This window comes from Ascaphus truei, chromosome 19 (genome assembly GCF_040206685.1).
Source record: "Ascaphus truei isolate aAscTru1 chromosome 19, aAscTru1.hap1, whole genome shotgun sequence".
NCBI lineage: Eukaryota > Metazoa > Chordata > Amphibia > Anura > Ascaphidae > Ascaphus > Ascaphus truei.
Window position 1 is genome coordinate 21,456,855 of NC_134501.1, and position 21,837 is coordinate 21,478,691.

Sequence of the window (21,837 nt, forward strand, 5' to 3'; positions counted from 1 at the left end):
ATAGAAACCCTGTCTTCCCATAAGAAAAGGCACAAAAGCAGCAACACTCAGATAAAGCAAAAAGACATGTATTAGCAGTTACAAAACAGCACACTATAAACCCAACATTTCGGTCCTAGGCAGGACCTACCCCTGAGGAAGGTCCTGCCTAGGACCGAAATGTTGGGTTTATAGTGTGCTGTTTTGTAACTGCTAATACATGTCTTTTTGCTTTATCTGAGTGTTGCTGCTTTTGTGCCTTTTCTTATGGGAAGACAGGGTTTCTATATATATATACAGTGTTCGACAATTGTATACATTTACTCGCCCGGGGCGGGTGGATTTAACCCCCGGGCGAGTAACTATTGGCCCAAGCAGCACACGTGTTTTTTTTTTAAATTCCCCCGTTCGCGCTGAAATTTCCCTGCTTGCGCTGAAAAAAAAAAAAACTCCCCTACCTGACTCCTGATTGGCGCGCGCTCCAGGCTTTGTGGGCGCGCGGCCAGGCTCTATATGAGCCCGCCCCCAACGAGCGGCCATTCTGCCTGGAGCTCTGTTGGAGGGTAAGTACTCTCCATGCTGCGGCCCCTCTGCTCCTTCCCTGCGATCCCCCTGGTCCCCACATGGCTCCCTACTCCCCACCGCAGAAGCTCTCCTGTCCCCTGCTCCTGTCCCATTCCCCTCCTCCTGTCCCCTGCTCCTGTCCCCTCCTCCTGTCCCCTCCTCCTGCTCCTGTCCCCTGTCCCCTGTCCCCTCCTCCTGCTCCCTTCCCCTCTTCCTGCTCCTGTCCCCTTCCCCTCCTCCTGTCCCCTTCCCCTCGATCCACCGATCGATGTCAGGGGCGGGAGGTCCCCGCTGCTGCAGCCCGGTTGGCTTGCAGGGGGGGGGGGGGGCTCGGCCCTCACCACGTGCCTCCCATGCATCCCCTACCTTCATGATGGCGCAGCCGCCGCATGAGGTGGGGGGATGTCGGCCTGCCCCCCCCCCCCCCCCCGCCACGAGCATCATGCCGCCGCGGGCTGGGGGGGAAGAAGCAGCCTGCAGCTTGGCCAGGCACTGTGACATGCCGGCGAGGGGAGCAGGGCAGTGGCGGCCACGGCGGGGCTGACTGTCACCTGGATACCTCGCCACGTGCCTCCCACCCACCCTGCTGATTGGGGGGGGGGGGGGGATGTCGGCCTGCCCCCCACAAGAGCGGGAGATGGGCGCGGGTGGGTGGGGGATTTGCGTGGTGCTGGTCGCGGCCTTTCCTCCCCTGTGTGTGTGTGAGAATGTGTATGTGTGTGTGTGTGGGAGAATGTGTGTGTGTGTGAATGAATGTATGTGTGTATGGGAGTATGTGACACCAGAGGTCCCCCCCAGTCAGTAACCCCCCCCAGTCAGTCACCCCCCCAGTTAGTAACCCCCCCAGTCAGTAACCTTCCCCCCAGTCAGTCAGTCACCCCTCCCCTGTCAGTCACCCCCCAACCCCAGTCAGTGTCAGTCACCCCCCACCCCCAGTCAGTGTCAGTCACCCCCCACCCCCAGTCAGTGTCAGTCACCCCCCACCCCCAGTCAGTGTCAGTCACCCCCCACCCCCAGTCAGTGTCAGTCACCCCCCCACCCCCAGTCAGTGTCAGTCACCCCCCCACCCCCAGTCAGTGTCAGTCACCCCCCCACCCCCAGTCAGTGTCAGTCACCCCCCCACCCCCAGTCAGTGTCAGTCACCCCCCCACCCCCAGTCAGTGTCAGTCACCCCCCACCCCCAGTCAGTGTCAGTCACCCCCCCACCCCCAGTCAGTGTCAGTCACCCCCCCACCCCCAGTCAGTGTCAGTCACCCCCCCACCCCCAGTCAGTGTCAGTCACCCCCCCACCCCCAGTCAGTGTCAGTCACCCCCACCCCCAGTCAGTGTCAGTCACCCCCCCACCCCCAGTCTGTGTCAGTCACCCCCCCACCCCCAGTCAGTGTCAGTCACCCCCCCACCCCCAGTCAGTGTCAGTCACCCCCCACCCCCAGTCAGTGTCAGTCACTCACCCACCCAGTCACCCCTGCCCCACCCAGCCACTCACCCAGCAAACCACTCAACCAGCCAGTCACTCACCCAGCCTCTCTCTCTGTGTATCACCCACCCTCTGTGTGTGTCACCCACCGTTTCTCTCCTCTGTCTCCCCCACACTCTCTCTCCCTCTCTCCCCCACACTCTCTCTCCCTCTCTCCCCCACACTCTCTCTCCCTCTCTCCCCCACACTCTCTCTCTCCCCCACACTCTCTCTCCCTCTCCCCCACACTCTCTCTCTCCCCCCCACTCTCTCTCCCCCCCCCACTCTCTCTCTCCCCCACACTCTCTCTCTCCCCCACACTCTCTCTCTCTCTCCCCCACACTCTCTCTCTCTCTCCCCCACACTCTCTCTCCCTCTCTCCCCCACACTCTCTCTCCCTCTCTCCCCAACACTCTCTCTCCCTCTCCCCAACACTCTCTCTCCCTCTCCCCCACACGCTCTCTCCCTCTTCCCCACACTCTCTCTCTCTCCCCCACACTCTCGCTCTCTCTCTCCCCCACACTCTCTCTCTCTGTCACTCCCACACTCTCTCTCTCTGTCACTCACACTCTGGATCTCTTATTTACCCTATATATCTTAACTGCCCTATACTACACCGAAATCTTAACTACCCTATACTGCTTTCTTCCAGATCTGGCTCAAGCTTCACACGGAAGACATCGGAACCCCCCCCTAACCCAGAAGACAGGTAATGAACACCTCCCCAATGTATAACATTGCGGGAATGAGTGTACCTGGACATTGAGGGACTGCGGATCAGGTAAGATCCCAGGTGGGATTGCTGCTTTAGATATTGTGAAGCGGGGACATCCAGACATTGGTTAAGGGGTTCAGGAAACTAGTCATTCACACCTGGCTTTTATTTCTAGATCCGACATTTACACACACACACATGTAACAAGGACTAATTGTAGTATAATGTAATACAATAAATACATTTATGTCAAAAACGAATGTTGTTCTGACTAGGAATTTATTAAATGTATTTTATTTATATATTTTATTTTAAAGCGGGGTTGGGGGCGGGACTAAGGGCGGGGTTGGGGGCGGGACTAGGGGCGGGGTTGGGGGCGGGACTAGGTGGCGAGTAGATTTTTTGGTTGGGCGAGTAGATTTTTGGGTGATTTGTCGAACACTGTATATATATATACTAGCTGAGAGACCCGGCGTTGCCCGTGAGTTAAATTTCCCGCTACGAGGGGGGGGGGGACAGTGGACACGAGGGGGGGGGACAGTGGACAGGAGGGGGGGGACAGTGGACACGAGGGGGGGACAGTGGACACGAGGGGGGGGGACAGTGGTCAGGAGGGGTGGGGGGGGGACAGTGGACAGGAGGGGTGGGGGGACAGTGGACAGGAGGGGTGGGGGGGACAGTGGACAGGAGGGGTAGGGGGGGACAGTGGACAGGAGGGGTGGAGGGGACAGTGGACAGGAGGAGTGGGGGGGGACAGTTGACCGGAGGGGTGGGGGGGGACAGTGGACAGGAGTGGGGGCAGTGGATAGGAGGGGGGGCAGTGGATAGGAGGGGGGGGGAGAGTGGACAGGAGGGGGGGTTGCTTAAAATTTCCGGGTTCCTCCTCTCCACTCCCCCTGTATGTTTCTCGGCTCCCCCCTCTCTCTCCGCTCCCCTCCCCCCCCCCATGCGCAGCTCCGGTCCCCACCCTACGGTGTCTGACACACACACAGTGTCACACACACAGTGACACACACACACAGTGACACGCACACACAGTGACACACACACAGTGACACACACACACAGTGACACACACACACAGTGTCACACACACAGTGACACACACATACACACAGATATGTCACTTCTCCTTCCGGGCGCCGCCATCTTAGGCACTCTGCGCCGCGAGGGAGGAAGGGGGTCCTTCTGGGCGCCGCCATCTTAGGCACTCGGCGCCGCGAGGCAGCTGCAGGTTGCCTTTCCCCCCGCCGGGGAGGGAGGTGAGCGAGCGCCGGGGAGGGAGGTGAGCGAGCGCCGGGGAGGGAGGTGAGCGAGCGCCGGGGAGGGAGTTGAGCGAGCGCCGGGGAGGGAGGTGAGCGAGCGCCGGGGAGGGAGGTGAGCGAGCGCCGGGGAGGGAGGTGAGCGAGCGCTGGGGAGGGAGGTGAGTGTGATGGGGGGGGGGCGGGAGAGGACAGAGAGAGAGTGAGAGTGTGTGTGTGTGTGGCCGAGGGGGAAGACAGTGGCAGTTGGGTGACGTCAGACCCACCAATCTGATTGGCCAGAGGCTGAGGACCAATCAGATTCACCGCAGCTAGTACCAACCTTTCAATTTTATATATATATATATATATATATATATTAGATCCTATAATATATTTAGCTTTTATGCTAAGGTGATTGTTGTGGTGATTTGTACAAGCTACGAAAAATATATTTTATACATCATATATTACAGTACCTTGATTTGCAGATTATCCTTTATAATATACACGTTAAAGCCCTTCATTTGCTTCTTTATAGAAATACATTAAATACAATTTCTTCTCTATATTATCCTCCTTTTTTTTAAATTCTATTTATGAAGTGTATATAAAAGGAAACTTATCAAAATGTGGCGCTCTAAATTATCAGTTAATACACAGTGATACTGGTGCAAACTATATACAAAAAAAGTATATATATATATAAACAGTGATACTTACACAAATCAATGGTAAGATGCAGCTGTGACCCGGTAGAGGTTGCTCGGTCAATCCTCGTGATATGAAGTATGAAGAAATGTCCGGGAAGCGCAATATGTGAAAAGAAATACAATTCGTGATAGTGCAATATTGTTAAAATTAAAATCTGGATTTAATATCTTGGCTCAATAGTTAATACTCACAAACGTGAGAAGGTATAAGGCACATAAAAGTATCTTTTAAGATGCTGCTCACTCGGTGGACAGGAGATGCAGGACTCAATGTTCCCCCAGATATGTGGACTCCCAGGCACCTTAATAAAAGATACAACTGGACATAGTGCAGACCGTCTGAACAATTTATAATGGATAAGTGAAAAAGGGAGTTACACTCACATGGTATCAGTTAAAAACAAGCATTTAGATCTCTCTGGATCTCGCTGGCCGGATGGATGGTGTCTCCTCTTCCCCTCTCTCGTGGCGTGCGTTCCAGCGGTGCGTTCCACTCAACCGGAAGTGATGTCATCCGCTACGTCCACTTCCTGGGGTTTCGGCCGGCGCTGAAGAAAAACGTCACTCTACGCGTTTCACCACATAGGTTTCATCAGGAGTGACGTTTCAGTGGATAGGGGCGGTGTATATACCCTAATTCTGGGTCTCATTAGTCAGAAAAACACCTGATACTACTTTAACTCATAGTATACATCTGTGGCTATAATGAGCTATACAAAAATGCTATCTCTCTATTGCACACATATGAAATTTATAAGTTAACTCATATATGTTGTGCAAATAAAATTTTTGGTATACAGTTCTTAAAAATACATATTATTTATACAATCATTTTAAAATACATCAGGTTTGTTAAAAATATATATTTGTTGATTAAAAATATATATATACTATTTAATCTTCAGTGCAAATATTAACAATAAAAAATGTATAAACTTTAAATATAAAATACACTGCCTAAAAACACTTTAAAATAGTTAAAACAGGTATTACAAAGAAATTATCTCTAAACTGGAGGTATATATGTGGAAAGTGCTGGGCAAGAGGCATATTTCTAAAAATAGAAAGATAAAATGTTAGTGCATTATAAAATCATAGGAAAGGTTTAAGATCAAATTCTAAATTCAAACCGGATGGAGATATAGTTTTTAATTCGAACATCCAGAAGGATTCCCTTTTAATCAATGCTTTATTTCTGTTTCCTCCTCTCCAATGGGGCATAACTTGTTCGATTGCTTTAAATTTTAACCCCTTGGGGTCCGCATTATGTACCATCAAGAAGTGGTTTGGAACACTATGTGTGGTCATTTTTCGTTTAATATTTCCTATATGTTCCAAAATGCGTGTTTTTAGGGGTCTTATAGTTTTCCCTATATACTGTAGACCACAATCACATTCAATCAGATAAATAACGAAATTGGACCTACAGTTTAAATGCTGTTTTATACTATATACCTTTTTTGTGATGTTAGATTCAAAGGTATTCGTATTCTTGCAACTATAATGGCAAGCAGTGCAGAATTTGCAATCAAAGAACCCTTTCGGTGGTTGTAACCACGTTGGGTTTTTATTTACAGTAGGACTCCTCAAAGCACTAGGTGCTACAAATTTCTTTACATTCGGTGCTTTTCTATATACCATTTGAACCTTGTTGGGCAGTGCAGTTCCTATAATGGGATCATTTCTCAATATAGACCAGTGACTGTTTAATATATCATTTATTTTGTGTGCATCCCTATTATACTGAGTAATAAAGGGTACCCTTAGCTTATCGTTTACCCCTCTTTTTTCTCTGGGGATCAACATAGACTCTCTGGATATTTGTCTTGTTTTATCCAACGCTTTTTGGATGACATTTGGCCTGTAGTTCCGTTCTGCAAACTTCCTGGACAGTGTAGTTGATTGTTCTTCATATACTTTGTTATCAGTGCAATTTCGTTTCAGTCTACAGTATTGGCCATATGGAATGTTGTTAATCCATTTATTAAGATGGCAACTGGACTGTAGGATGTAATTATTTGCATCCACATCTTTGAAGAAATTTTTTGTTTTAATAACATTGTTTTCTATATAAATTGTTAAGTCCAGGAAGTTTACAGTGGTTTTACTTACAATGGAGGTGAATCTAAGATTTAGCTCGTTATTGTTCAGATACAGAAGAAATGTATCTAGATCCTCCAATGTACCCTTCCAAACAAAGACAATATCATCAATGAACCTCCGCCATGTGACCAAATTTGCCCCCAGACCTATCCAAGACCATATATACTGATCTTCCCACATGGCCATCAATAGATTGGCATAGCTGGGGGCAAATTTGGTCCCCATGGCGGTTCCACATAATTGCAGGAAAAACTCATCACAAAACCCAAAAAAATTTTTTGTTAGGACAAATTCAATACATTTTATAAGAAAGTCTATCTGTGTCTCTGGGAGTTGCCAAGCAGTTAGAATGTTTCTAGAGAAAGATGGGAAAATCCCAGAGACACAGATAGACTTTCTTATAAAATGTATTGAATTTGTCCTAACAAAAAAATTTTTTTGGTTTTGTGATGAGTTTTTCCTGCAATTATGTGGAACCGCCATGGGGACCAAATTTGCCCCCAGCTATGCCAATCTATTGATGGCCATGTGGGAAGATCAGTATATATGGTCTTGGATAGGTCTGGGGGCAAATTTGGTCACATGGCGGAGGTTCATTGATGATATTGTCTTTGTTTGGAAGGGTACATTGGAGGATCTAGATACATTTCTTCTGTATCTGAACAATAACGAGCTAAATCTTAGATTCACCTCCATTGTAAGTAAAACCACTGTAAACTTCCTGGACTTAACAATTTATATAGAAAACAATGTTATTAAAACAAAAAATTTCTTCAAAGATGTGGATGCAAATAATTACATCCTACAGTCCAGTTGCCATCTTAATAAATGGATTAACAACATTCCATATGGCCAATACTGTAGACTGAAACGAAATTGCACTGATAACAAAGTATATGAAGAACAATCAACTACACTGTCCAGGAAGTTTGCAGAACGGAACTACAGGCCAAATGTCATCCAAAAAGCGTTGGATAAAACAAGACAAATATCCAGAGAGTCTATGTTGATCCCCAGAGAAAAAGTGGGGAAAACGATAAGCTAAGGGTACCCTTTATTACTCAGTATAATAGGGATGCACACAAAATAAATGATATATTAAACAGTCACTGGTCTATATTGAGAAATGATCCCATTATAGGAACTGCACTGCCCAACAAGGTTCAAATGGTATATAGAAAAGCACCGAATGTAAAGAAATTTGTAGCACCTAGTGCTTTGAGGAGTCCTACTGTAAATAAAAACCCAACGTGGTTACAACCACCGAAAGGGTTCTTTGATTGCAAATTCTGCACTGCTTGCCATTATAGTTGCAAGAATACGAATACCTTTGAATCTAACATCACAAAAAAGGTATATAGTATAAAACAGCATTTAAACTGTAGGTCCAATTTCGTTATTTATCTGATTGAATGTGATTGTGGTCTACAGTATATAGGGAAAACTATAAGACCCCTAAAAACACGCATTTTGGAACATATAGGAAATATTAAACGAAAAATGACCACACATAGTGTTCCAAACCACTTCTTGATGGTACATAATGCGGACCCCAAGGGGTTAAAATTTAAAGCAATCGAACAAGTTATGCCCCATTGGAGAGGAGGAAACAGAAATAAAGCATTGATTAAAAGGGAATCCTTCTGGATGTTCGAATTAAAAACTATATCTCCATCCGGTTTGAATTTAGAATTTGATCTTAAACCTTTCCTATGATTTTATCATGCACTAACATTTTATCTTTCTATTTTTAGAAATATGCCTCTTGCCCAGCACTTTCCACATATATACCTCCAGTTTAGAGATAATTTCTTTGTAATACCTGTTTTAACTATTTTAAAGTGTTTTTAGGCAGTGTATTTTATATTTAAAGTTTATACATTTTTTATTGTTAATATTTGCACTGAAGATTAAATAGTATATATATATTTTTAACCAAATATATATTTTTAACAAACCTGATGTATTTTAAAATGATTGTATAAATAATATGTATTTTTAAGAACTGTATACCAAAAATGTTATTTGCACAACATATATGAGTTAACTTATAAATTTCATATGTGTGCAATAGAGAGATAGCATTTTTGTATAGCTCATTATAGCCACAGATGTATACTATGAGTTAAAGTAGTATCAGGTGTTTTTCTGACTAATGAAACCCAGAATTAGGGTATATACACCGCCCCTATCCACTGAAACGTCACTCCTGATGAAACCTATGTGGTGAAACGCGTAGAGTGACGTTTTTCTTCAGCGCCGGCCGAAACCCCAGGAAGTGGACGTAGCGGATGACATCACTTCCGGTTGAGTGGAACGCACCGCTGGAACGCACGCCACGAGAGAGGGGAAGAGGAGACACCATCCATCCGGCCAGCGAGATCCAGAGAGATCTAAATGCTTGTTTTTAACTGATACCATGTGAGTGTAACTCCCTTTTTCACTTATCCATTATAAATTGTTCAGACGGTCTGCACTATGTCCAGTTGTATCTTTTATTAAGGTGCCTGGGAGTCCACATATCTGGGGGAACATTGAGTCCTGCATCTCCTGTCCACCGAGTGAGCAGCATCTTAAAAGATACCTTTATGTGCCTTATACCCTCTCACTTTTGTGAGTATTAACTATTGAACCAAGATATTAAATCCAGATTTTAATTTTAACAATATTGCACTATCACGAATTGTATTTCTTTTCACATATTGCGCTTCCCGGACATTTCTTCATATTTATGAAGTGTGTTTGTATTATTTGTGATCTGTTGCTATACTGTTATAGCATCTTTTCTTTAGGTTTGAAAAACGCATTACAGTATACAGTACCTTTTGAGATATATTAATGAAACTTTTAAAAATGCAATATTTGTAAACACATTGGATTAATGCATAAAGGTTTTGTTATATCGCTACATAAAATATATTTTATTTTCTGAGTTAATTAATACAGAACAATTATAATAAGAATTTTTGTTTCTACCTATCAGCCCATCAGCCTTTACAGCGAGCGAATATGTAGCTAACATTTCCAACATATGTGGCATAGATATTGGCATAAACCCAGAGGCTTCTTCTCACTTCTCACCTGACAGGAAAATTGTAGAAAAGCTCAAGTTTCTTCTTAGGTAAGTCAGTAATGTAGACGCATGCTTTGCCCTTCAAAATGCCTTGTTTACATGCAACAATAATACAAAGATATATTCAATTGTAGTCATTTGCAGCTCAAGTTACATTATTTGTAATGTTGCAACAGTTGCAATTAAGATTTACTATACCAGGGGTGCAGAAAGGGGCGCGAGATTTTCAGGGGGGGGGGTGCGGCGGTTAGAGGCCCCGCACTCTTCCTCAAGGCATTTAAATGAAATGCCGGGGGACCGCACGAGGCCTCTGTAACTTTCCTTACCTTGTCTTCTGCAACACACCGCCATGGTAACGCGGTGTCAATTTGGCGCCAGAGCCAAGGTTAGGGGGGAGCGCGAGCAGGCAGGGGGACGCAGACTGAAAAGTTTGTACACACAATAAACTGGGCACTAGTATTTAACCCCTTCATTGCCTTTACGGTTAGCCGCTAAGTTAATGAAGCTGCCTGTCAATGTATTTTTGTTGGATTGGATTGAAGCCGGGAGTTTCCGGAGCTGGTATTAATGTGTATCAGCTCTGGAGACTCCCGGCTTCAATCCGATGCAGGAAAAATAGAAAATACATTCTAAGTCCTACTGCAAATCCCATCTCGCCACGTGCAGCAAGCCAGGCCTCCAGCTCATGATTACGATCCGTTCTCTGATTGGTCGCCAGTCCCTCTTCCATGTTAAACATAGGACACCGAGGTCTACGTAAGGGGTGTGCCGATAAGAGAACCAGAGATACTTGGGACTTGGTCCTGTGAAACGCTGGTGGGCCTTTCAGAAGTGCTTTGCTCGGAATAGCAAAGCACTCGGCACGTAGGTGCCGGAGAAGCCTTGCCTAGCTGAGGACAAGTTCTACAGTCGCGGCCAAGTTATAGAAATCAAGGAAGACCCAGCCAGCGGGGAAAGCCAGGTGTCTATCCCGTAGATAGTACCGTGGTGTTCCTGGACGAGGAGCAGACAGGGTAAGCCTTCCTGAAGCGGGCGCCCTGTACCTAGTGAGGCTAGAGACTGCCCCCAGACCTCCAGTTAAGTGTGTGCTTCCTTGTTTTGTGCTATCTTGTGTGCCTGTGGGTTTTACCAGAATAAACCCCATTTTATTCCACTACTTTGTCCTGCCCAGTGAATTGATCCCGGAAGGTAAAAGGTGTTAAAAGCACTGGTCTCCCGTGACAATCATCCAATGATATCTCATAAAGAAAAAATGTTAATTCCTTGTTGACTCCAAATATTGGTAATCAGATTTCTCCCTGGATCAACATCCTTCCCATGTTTACTTATTTGGTATATCCCTGTATACCTTTCCCATCTAAAAAGATGTCCAACCTTTTTCTTTTTCACAATATCTATTGCTTGCGCCATCACAGTTCATAAGGAATAAATGAAGCAAACGTTCCAATGTTACAATGTTCAGGGTCACATTGAACACAGTGGCCATTGAACATTTACTTTTTTTTAATTACATTTTTTGCATCAGCATTTCCCCCTAAACGGAACGCTATTAACTTATTTCACATTTTAGCTGTATTGTGTGATTTAAACGCGTTATTCGTCCTTTTGACATGAGATTTATTTTCATATTAAATTTTACAGTATATCGCTCGCAATTCATATGTTGTTTTTTTTTAGGGAAGTCCTGCTGCATTTCTTACCAGATTGTACACTGCCGATAGAACGGTGCATCTGTAATGGAGAGAGTTTGTTGCTATCATCTTTGGTAAGTACTGTAGTTCTGGACACATTATCGTCATTGGTAAGTTACTAATTGTAACATGTACGGTAGGTTAAGCAATAAAATACAGAAACCTATTCTGATAACTGTAAACCAGAAACAGTCTGTGTTGGCATTCCCTCTACACACACTCTAGGTGACCTTATCACATCTTTTGGGTTCAAATGTCACCTCTATGCTGATGACACATTTACATTTCAAAACCTTAACTTACACCTGCTGTACAGACCAAAGTCTCTGGCTTGCTCTCTGTTACAGTATATCATCCTGGATGACCCTCCTACAACTCAAATTTAACATGTCGAAGACAAAGCTTACTATTCTCCCAAGCCTGGCCCTCCTGCCCCCTTCTACTTTACTGTTGGCAGTACTATCATACACCCAGTACTATCATACACCCAGTCTAGGTGTCTAATTTGACCCCTCCCTCATTTTCACATTGCTGCTAAATTTGTTCCCCCTAACATTATTTATTTTGAATTGTTTACTAATGCGCTACTCACCAAGAAACTCAGTACTAGAGCGCGTGTGGGAACTTAGGGAGGACAGCCATCCCAGACCTACAACATTGCAAATATAGTCCCTTTCATCTGTCCCTCTAATGCTAGAACTCTAACACATGCTCTTATTCTCTCCTGTCTAGACTATTGTAACGTGCTGCCCAAGGTATAGGCTATCACTGATCTAATAGTGATGAGAACAGACAAGAAAATAGATGTATTTTAGAACAAAGCGCCAGGTGATCGATCGTTGGATAATCAAGTGGATGTAGATCCTCTGATCCGGGTAGTCTCACCAATGGTATCAAATGGAGGATATCATACAGTATAAAGGAACAACAACAAAAACACACACACACACACAATATAATACTGTATGATGAAAGAAACAATATCTAGGTACTGTATCTAGCAATTTCTAGCACTTCCGTCTGGAAGAGACGCGCAGTGAGAGAAGTCAGGATCAGTACCTCAGTCCCTCTCTTTGTGCGCCTCTAACATACGATTGCACTGTTTTTTTATTTTAATACCATAGTATTGAAACAGGTTCTCCGGAGCTGAACTGCATTAAATTCAGCCCTGGGGACCCCCTGTTTCCCGAGTTACAGGCCCCGTTATGGGGTGTCAGTATCTCCTGCTGTTAATCTGGCCATGTTTGTGAAGGGTTTGTGTAACGACTGTGAGTACGCAGCAAAAACAATCAGACTCGAGTCGTCACCATCGGTCAACGTGAAATTGGCACCTACTTTTGGAACAGCGCGATGAATAACACAGGACACACAGATTACAGCGCGGGGCTCTTTATATTTATTGCATAGGTGGAAGAGTTCTTCAAGGAGTACGAAGAAAGTGTCATTAAAAAAAAATTGGAATCCATAACTCGCCAATTTTCTGCAGAAGAGAAAGCCCATGAGCGAAAGCAACGAGAATGTGAAGCACAAATACAAGTCCTGAGAGGAAAAATGAAAGCGTTGAGAGGAAAAGCTGCCAACATGTTAACACAAATGAAAAATGTAAGTAAATCTAATATACCATTATTTACTCTGAGACACGTCACCACGTTCAGTATTTTGTAACTATTCTTTGAAAAGACCTTTGTATATTGGAAGCACATTTGCTTGCTCTTATTTGATATTTTTAAATAATATGCACCGGCAGTAATCCTGGCGTAATATAGGCTAACTCAGCGGTGGGCTATCTTGCCAGCGCGCGCCCCCCCCCCCCCTTTCCTGCTTCCCTCCCTGCTCGCGCCTCCCCCCTCCCTTGCCTCCTCTCCGGCGTCAAATGACGCCGCAGGGTCACGCGACGTCACGTTGCCATGCCAACGTGACGCCACATTACCCCGTGGCGTCATTTGCCATGGCGCTGCGTAGCCGAAGAGAAGGTAAGTGAAGTTGAAGAGGCCTCACACGATCCCGCGGCATTCATTTAAATGCCTTGGGGGAAGAGTTTGGGGCCTCTGCAACCGCCGCGCCCCCCCTGAACAATCTTGCGCGCCCCCCAGTTTGCGCACCGCTGGGCTAACAATTGTACATGATCCGGATCTTTCAGATATTTCTTATTCACATTTGTTGTTTAGAGCAACAATTTGAGACAATTCCTAAGGTGCTTTATTTCCTTGAAGCGACATTGTTAAACACCTACACATTGTTCTCTGATTCTCTGCATTGGTGAGATGGCCCTACCTCTTGAAAACACCATTTAGTTGAATAGACAGAGGCACATAGGGCCGCAGGCAGATGACATGGGACCCAGGACTAGAGCTTCGCCTGCAACCTCTAGTCCCTGCTATAAAGCAGGGGGGCTGCAAACTGGAGGGCACACCTGCCGGGGGGGGGGGGGGGTGCGTGAGATTCCCTGTGGGGGGGCACGGTGGTTACAGGGGCTCCGCGCTCTTCCCGAAGGCATTTAAATGAAATGCGGAGGGAGCTGCCAAAGCCTCTGTAACTTACCTTACCTTGGCTCCGGCGGCGTCTGGCAACGTGACGTCGCGTCGCCATGGCGTCGTGATGTCAGAATGCCGGAAGCAAGGTTAGAGGGGGGGGGGGGGGGCGAGTAATGGGTGAGAGCCGTTCGGGCGGCGAAGGGGTAAAAGTTTGCGCTCCCATGCTTTAAAGCATACAATGTTGGAGACTTGCTTTTCTATTTACACTTTTGCCAGAGTCGCTATTCAGAAATTCATTACACTAAGTTAAAAAGTAAACGCAGCAGTCTAATGTAATATGGTTCAAAAGACCATATTGGAAATCAAGTAACATAAACAGCAGTATCAAACTAACTATTATTTATTGTGCTGCTCCGGAAGCAAAATAATTGCACAACAATGTCCAAGGGGGTCTCGGATATTTGATTGCGGCCATTTTCGCCACAACCAAATGGCTGCCAGGACTCACCCTGCCGCTGAAACCTTCCACCACCGGCCACTTTGCCGCTACGATAAGTTAACCCCTTACCCTAAACAGTAATAACATTTACCCGGGTCCGCCCGCAGCAAAACAGATGCGACCGAATGTCCCATTCCGTGTCCAAGGAAAGGATATAATAAAAAGCTTGTAGTTGCAATTATAAATCCATACAACTTTGTAAATAAAACGAAATTTTTTATAAAACAATTATTGAATGCTCATGTACAGTACTCCCACCATTTTACTGCAAAAGTGAAGTATTAGGGCATTACAGATGCAGCGGCCATTATTTTAAGAAATCACGGCGCCGTTTTCATGTGCGCTGCTGTACTCCACGCGGTATGAACGCGGCCAATCGCCCCAGGCACCCGTGTTTATTGCGGTTGCGTTTGAATTTCATGGATTGTGTGCAATTATATGCAATGAAATGAATGAATTGTTGTGTGTACAGAACTGTGCGACTGTGCGACTGTGTCAATTTCAGGTGTTTCAAAAGCCACAACACTAAAATGCCATTTTCTGCACTCGCGTCTTAATGCAGTACGGTTGGAAGAAATCCCGCACCATGACATGGGTATTCTGAGGTATACACCGCGTGATTTGTTAAACTAATGGCCGCTGCATCTGTACTTATTGATGCCTTTAGGATTAAATGTGTAGCTTAAATAGATCCATTTAGTTTATCTCTGTTAAATCACCACCTCGTACTCGGATCAATTGTAACAAATGTAACTAACTGCTATTTTTCTTTAGCTTGTAATAAAAAAAAAGCAAGAGCTAGATCTCAGTAGCTGTCTCGTATCCTAATTTCATTACCTAATATGTTAATTTGGCTGGACGTGACGCTCTCTGGTAATCACACCCTGTGACATTAGTAGGCAAGAGCCTTTACTTCTGCAGCTTAAAAAAACACGTTTTTATGATTTTGTAGGAATATAATTTGGCAATGCTTACATCAAAGTTATATTACAAATATTGCAATCACTGCAGATATTAAAAAACAACGGCCGTACGCTTTAAGTTATAGTAGCTGCTGTCTCGCCTTGGCTCTTCCAACAAAAATGTAATTGAAGTTGTTTGAAGTATGATGATCGTTCCATGTACCTCACACAAATCTTTGGCGTGCGTCCGTGACCGCGGCCAAGCGCAATCACGTACCCAGAAAACAGGGAATTTCCCAAAAGGTTTAACGCAGCAGGGGTCCCTTCTTCTTAATGGGACTTCTGCAGTGTTAATCCTACCAGCTGTCTGTAGGAGCTGTGCAGAGAGAATCAGCCAGTCTCTGTCTCCCCCGTACACCTTTTACAGCCAATATAATTATTTTTAGTACGTAGGGTTGAACGAGGGGGTCTCCGGAGCTGAACAGCATTCATTTCGGGTCCGGGGACCCCATGCTTCCCGAGGTACAGGCCTCTCTGTATGGGGTGCCGGTATCTCCTGCAAGTTTAAATCTCCCACGTCACGGCGCACGTGACCGGGACATTTAAACAGTCCCAGATACCAGCACCCCATACCTCAGGAAGGAGTGGGTGCCCCGACCTGAAATGAATGCGGTTCAGCTCCGGAGACTCCCTGCTTCAATCCTACGTACTAAAAATAAACTTAAAGTGAAGCTTCATTACCTTAGTGGCTAACCGCTAAGGTAATGAAGGGGCCTAACCATCTTTCATGTAGTCAACTACCCTCATCACCCACCCCATCTACCCCCAACAAATCCACCACCACACAGTAATGGGCAATAGCCCTATTAGCGCGATCTGCTGTAAGAGCTGCACGGGGAGACAGTAAGAGGGACTGCATCTCTCTGATCTCTCTGACCAGCTCTGAGACCAGTGGTGGCTTGGTAGGATTAACTCAGCGGGAGTCCCCTTCAGAACCAAGGACCCCACTGCATTAATCCCTTCAAGACAGCCAGTTTACTGGGCTTTTGGATGCGGGAGAGCTGCGATCGGGCCGCGATGGGGCTCCATTCATCAGCAGTTTTGTTGCGCCAGAAACGAAGTTAGATAGCACTGCATCTGTGTTTTCTTTTTGCTTTGAATAAGGGAGGAGTAATACGCAAACACGAGTTGCCAACATCCATTCGGTTTATTTCATAGGACACTGACTAGCCTCTCACATTTTTGAGGCTTTGAAAGAAAATCACTGTCAGAGAATAAATGTAGTTTTATTACCAAAAAAATGGCATATTTATATCCCTGTAATTTGATTTTTTGAATGCATAATGCTTTTAATAATGTATACGTTTTATTAGATGTTGGGGTGGATATTTGTAAGTTTATTATAACTGTAATTTCATGTTTAATTCTAATAGCCAAGAAATGTATTTTATGATGATACATTTCACTCATGGAATAGCAAAATGATTATTATATAGTATAGTTCAAACCAAGATGACTATTGTCTAGTACCCTTTTATTCAATCATATTTACGTCCATTACATGGACATTGTTGTGTCATTTTGACAATTAAGCCTACAGCGCATGCCCAAATCCCAATTATTTTATTTTGAAAGGTAAAATGTTTTGCTCGTCTATATTTTCGTGCGCAGTATAAAATGCATTTTGTTTTTGCGTTTCGCTTTTTAAAGTGAGCAATATTGATCATTTTTTTCAGAATGTACCGGATGACCTGGAGCCCATGGACCTATATCTAGAGGAGTTTCTGCAACAAGACAGTAGCCCAATAGAAGAGAAAATATGAAAATCTAATATGAAAATGTAAAGTAAACATTTGTGAAAAAAAAAAAAACTAAAGGCAGGAGGATTACAATATTGTCAAGAAACATGGTGTGGTCATTTTAAAAGTATTATTTGTACTCATTTAATATATTTTGTTTTTCTATTTCATTGTGTACCACATTTCTGAGTTTATTCCTTATACAAAAAAAATGTGGTATTGTTTAAATGTTCTTAGATACTGTATGTTTACCTAATCTGGGTTTTCTTCATGGTTTTCTGTTTTCTTTAAGCTTATCGTTGCTTTATACTGTACGTTAGTTGTTGACCTGTTGTTAATAAAAACAAGTGTAGTTTCTTTTTTCAGTGTTTTATTTTTATTAATAATAATAATAACTTTATTTATATAGCTCTTTTCTCCCAATGGGACTCAAAGCAACTTTACAGTTACAAGAAGAAAAGTGAACATTTAAAGCTATAAAAGAGACCAAATACAAGGAAAGATACAATACAGGATGGGACGGTGCTGTACAACAGCTTCTGAATGCCGGACAAGTTGTGGTTCATTAATTAAATGGAAGGCTGAAGATCATGGGGGCCGATGGGGAAAATGGGGAACGATGGGAAGATCATGGGGAACGATGGGAAGATCATGTGAGATGATAGGAATATCATTGGAAATGATGGGGAATGATGGAAAGATCATGGGGAATGATGGAAAGATCATGGGGGTTGATAGTGAAAATGGGGAATGATGCGAAGATCATGGGGGATAATAGGGAACTATGGGAAGATAATGGGGAATGATGGGAAGATCATGGGGGATGATGGGAAGATCATGGGGAATGATGCGAAGATCATGGGGGATAATGGGGAACTATGGGAAGATAATGGGGAATGATGGGAAGATCATGGGGGACGATGGGGAACGATGGGAAGATCATGAGGGAAAATGGGGAACGATGGGAAGATCATTGGAAATTTATTTATTTATAAAATATTTTACCGGGAAGTAATACATTGAGAGTTACCTCTCGTTTTCAAGTATGTCCTGGGCACAGTTAAGACAAATAATACATGTTTACAAATACAGTTACATAAATGAGCAGGGTATGCATTATATACAAGACATTGCATGCACAGTTAAAGATAATATATATTATGGGCGTATGAAACAGTTACAGACCAGATTAACATGTGAGACAGCCTTAGATTTGAACGAACTTAAACTGGTGGTGGATGTAAGAGTCTCTGGTAGGTTGTTCCAGTTTTGGGGTGCAAATGATGGGGAACGATGGGAAGATCATGGGGGATGCTGGGGAACGATGGGAAGATCATGGGGGCTGCTGGAGAAAATGTGGAACGATGGGAAGATCGTGGGGGACGCTGGAGAAAATGGGAACGATGGGAAGATCATAAAGGATGATGGGGAACAATGGGAAGATCATGGGGGACGCTGGGGAAAATGGGGAACGATGGGAAGATCATAAGGGACGATGGGGAAAATGAGGAACGATGGGAAGATCATGGGGGATGCTGGGGAACGATGGGAAGATCATGGGGGACGCTGGGGAAAATTGGGAACGATGAGAAGATCATGGGGATGATGGGGAACGATGGGAAGATCTTGAGGGACGCTGGGGAAAATGGGGAACGATGGGAAGATCTTGAGGGACGCTGGGGAAAATGGGGAATGATGGGAAGATCATGGGGGACGATGGGAAGATCATGGGGGATGCAGGGGAAAATGGGGAACGATGGGAAGATCATGGGGGATGATGGGAAGATCATGGGGGATGCTAGGGAAAATGGGGAACGATGGGAAGATCATGGGGGACGCTGGGGAAAATGGGGAACGAATGGGAAGATCATAAGGGACAATGGGGAACGATGGGTAGATCATGGGGGACGCTGGGAAAATGGGGAACGATGGGAAGATCATAAGGGACAATGGGGAACGATGGGAAGATCATGGTGGACGCTGGGGAACGATGGGAAGATCATGGGGAACGATGGGAAGATCATGGGGGATGCTGGGAAAATGGGGAATGATGGTGTAATGCCTGAATGCCTGCAGACCTGGCCAGTCCCCAATACTTAGGTGGGTAAGGGTATAACATACCCACAGCAGTGAGGGCGTGCCCAGAGTGTGGTATGATGCATTGCCGGGCCTGGTGAGAAGGGTTAACTTGATACTTGCTGTGTCCGGGGTGCCAGAAGTCCGAGGGTAGAGATCCGAGAGCTGTACATCAGGGGCAGGAGAGAGCAGCGTAGTAAGGTCCAAAGCCGAGTTCAGAGAGTAGTGAGGAACACGAAGTCAACGAGAGCCAAGATCAAATCCAAGGGTATCCAACGGGGGCAGGGACAGGAACTAGAGCTGTAATAAAGAAGAGAGCCAGGCATAGATGACCGAACAACCGAAGCCACAGAAGAACTATGTAGAGCGAGGAAGGAGAGGGCAGACGGGTTATATATACAGGATGACCAATGAGAGCAAGAGGTGGAGCAGAGGCCTGTCTGAGCAAGCCCAGGGATATGTTCAGGTGCCCAGAGTGGGAGTCAGCCAGGTGAGTGGTGGAGACAGACAAGAGAAAGGGATGGGGGAGCACAGGTGGAAGGGTGAAATTGAATACAGTCTGATTCGGGTGTGTTAGACTCTGAAGCAATAAAGGTGGAGTTTTAGGTGTGAAATAATTCTTAACACTCACACGGCCTTGTGCAAATGCTGTCGCATCAAGGTATCTTTAGGTCCTCTCCTCTCTGTCTTGTAAATTCGTTCACCGCTTTGCGTCTGCGCTCTTCTTCTCCTTCTTTGGTGTGGTCTCACCCTCGGGATAAATGAATAAACATATGAACAGAATGCATTCACAATTTTATCATGTTTCAAGGGATAAAAAACAGGGTTAGAATATATCATAAACACTCACACGGGCATGTGTGCGTGCACTCTTTGGGGTGGTTTCTTTGGACTCCAGGGGACAGTCCCACTTCTCCAATAGAGATTTTAATAGTCTACGGTCAAAACACAAATCAGTGTCAAGTGATGGAAAATAAATAACAAGGTATTGCTACTCACACGGCCAAGTGTGAGTGCACACTTGGAAAGGTATCTTTTGTTGCTCCTCCTGTAGTCCCCGGATAGGAAATCAAAGCGGGGTGGGATGGTGATCTCTCACTCCAAAGTGATAAAGAAGGTTCTAAGCCCAGAAGGTCAAGGCCAAAGTCTTTATTAAACAAATAAAAGGAACAAAAAACAGAACTTACTACTTACTACGGAGCCTGAGGAAGCCCAAAAGGGCGAAACGCGTAGCTCGAAATCCCCCAGATATTTTGAGCCTTTGCAGCCACCGTCGGGAGTGGGACACGGGAAGTGCAGCGCTACATCCGGACGCGGAGAGAGTTTGCTGCAATACCACGAGTCCTGCACTATATTCCCCAGAGACTGGCTTTTTACTTTATCCACAGCGCAGCTCACTGGTTGAGTTAGCGGTGCTGTTTTTTGTTCCTTTTATTTGTTTAATAAAGACTTTGGCCTTGACCTTCTGGGCTTAGAACCTTCTTTATCACTTTGGAGTGAGAGATCACCATCCCACCCCGCTTTGATTTCCTATCCGGGGACTACAGGAGGAGCAACAAAAGATACCTTTCCAAGTGTGCACTCACACTTGGCCGTGTGAGTAGCAATACCTTGTTATTTATTTTCCATCACTTGACACTGATTTGTGTTTTGACCGTAGACTATTAAAATCTCTATTGGAGAAGTGGGACTGTCCCCTGGAGTCCAAAGAAACCACCCCAAAGAGTGCACGCACACATGCCCGTGTGAGTGTTTATGATATATTCTAACCCTGTTTTTTTATCCCTTGAAACATGATAAAATTGTGAATGCATTCTGTTCATATGTTTATTCATTTATCCCGAGGGTGAGACCACACCAAAGAAGGAGAAGAAGAGCGCAGACGCAAAGCGGTGAACGAATCTACAAGACAGAGAGGAGAGGACCTAAAGATACCTTGATGCGACAGCATTTGCACAAGGCCGTGTGAGTGTTAAGAATTATTATACACCTAAAACTCCACCTTTATTGCTTCAGAGTCTAACACACCTGAACCAGACTGTATTCCATTTCACCCTTCCACCTGTGCTCCCCCATCCCTTTCTCTTGTCTCCTCTACTTTTAAAGATCCTGGGTAGATCCTTTTTTGGGGTTGTTTGAGTCACAAAGGAAAAGAAGCGGAGGGCCACCTTGCCTACTACCAAGGTTGTTATTATACCTATATCCCGCACCTACTATACACACAGGTAGCGCCCGGGTATTTTGTTTTCTAGAGTGGTGGAGACAGCCTGTAGCTGATGGGAGGCGGAGCCAGCGGTGCGGTAGGATGGCAAAGAGGATTGGGTGCGCGCGCGCCCTGTAAGGTTCCCGTGCGCGTGCCCCGGCCGCGTGTTGGAGGATGCGGCGTGCTCCGCGGAGGAGCGGCATGGCGTCCGACCAGAGGAGGCAAGGAGCCGACGGGGAGGGTGTCTGGGACGAGCAGTTGCACTGGGAGCCTGGGTGACGGGGACCCGCTGAGAGGCATGTGTCCCCCGATCCCTTACAGATGGGAAGATCATAACTAATGATGGCGA

The 21,837-nt window shown here is 45.3% G+C and overlaps 1 protein-coding gene across 3 annotated transcripts in view; it reads left to right on the forward strand.

Annotated features, from left to right (window-relative positions):
• The window catches only part of MORC1 (MORC family CW-type zinc finger 1), a 75,057-nt gene extending 57,491 nt beyond the window's left edge, over nt 1-17,566 (forward strand). For 2 of the 3 annotated variants that reach the window (XM_075576846.1, XM_075576847.1), the window contains exons 22-25: nt 9,755-9,892; nt 11,522-11,609; nt 12,943-13,137; nt 17,147-17,566. In XM_075576846.1, the coding sequence (XP_075432961.1) occupies nt 9,755-9,892; nt 11,522-11,609; nt 12,943-13,137; nt 17,147-17,233 (508 nt within the window). In that variant the 3' untranslated portion in view covers nt 17,234-17,566. The remainder of the gene's footprint in view (nt 1-9,754; nt 9,893-11,521; nt 11,610-12,942; nt 13,138-17,146) is intronic. The other variant, XM_075576848.1, reaches the window with a different exon arrangement.
• The last annotated feature ends 4,271 nt before the right edge of the window (nt 17,567-21,837 follow it).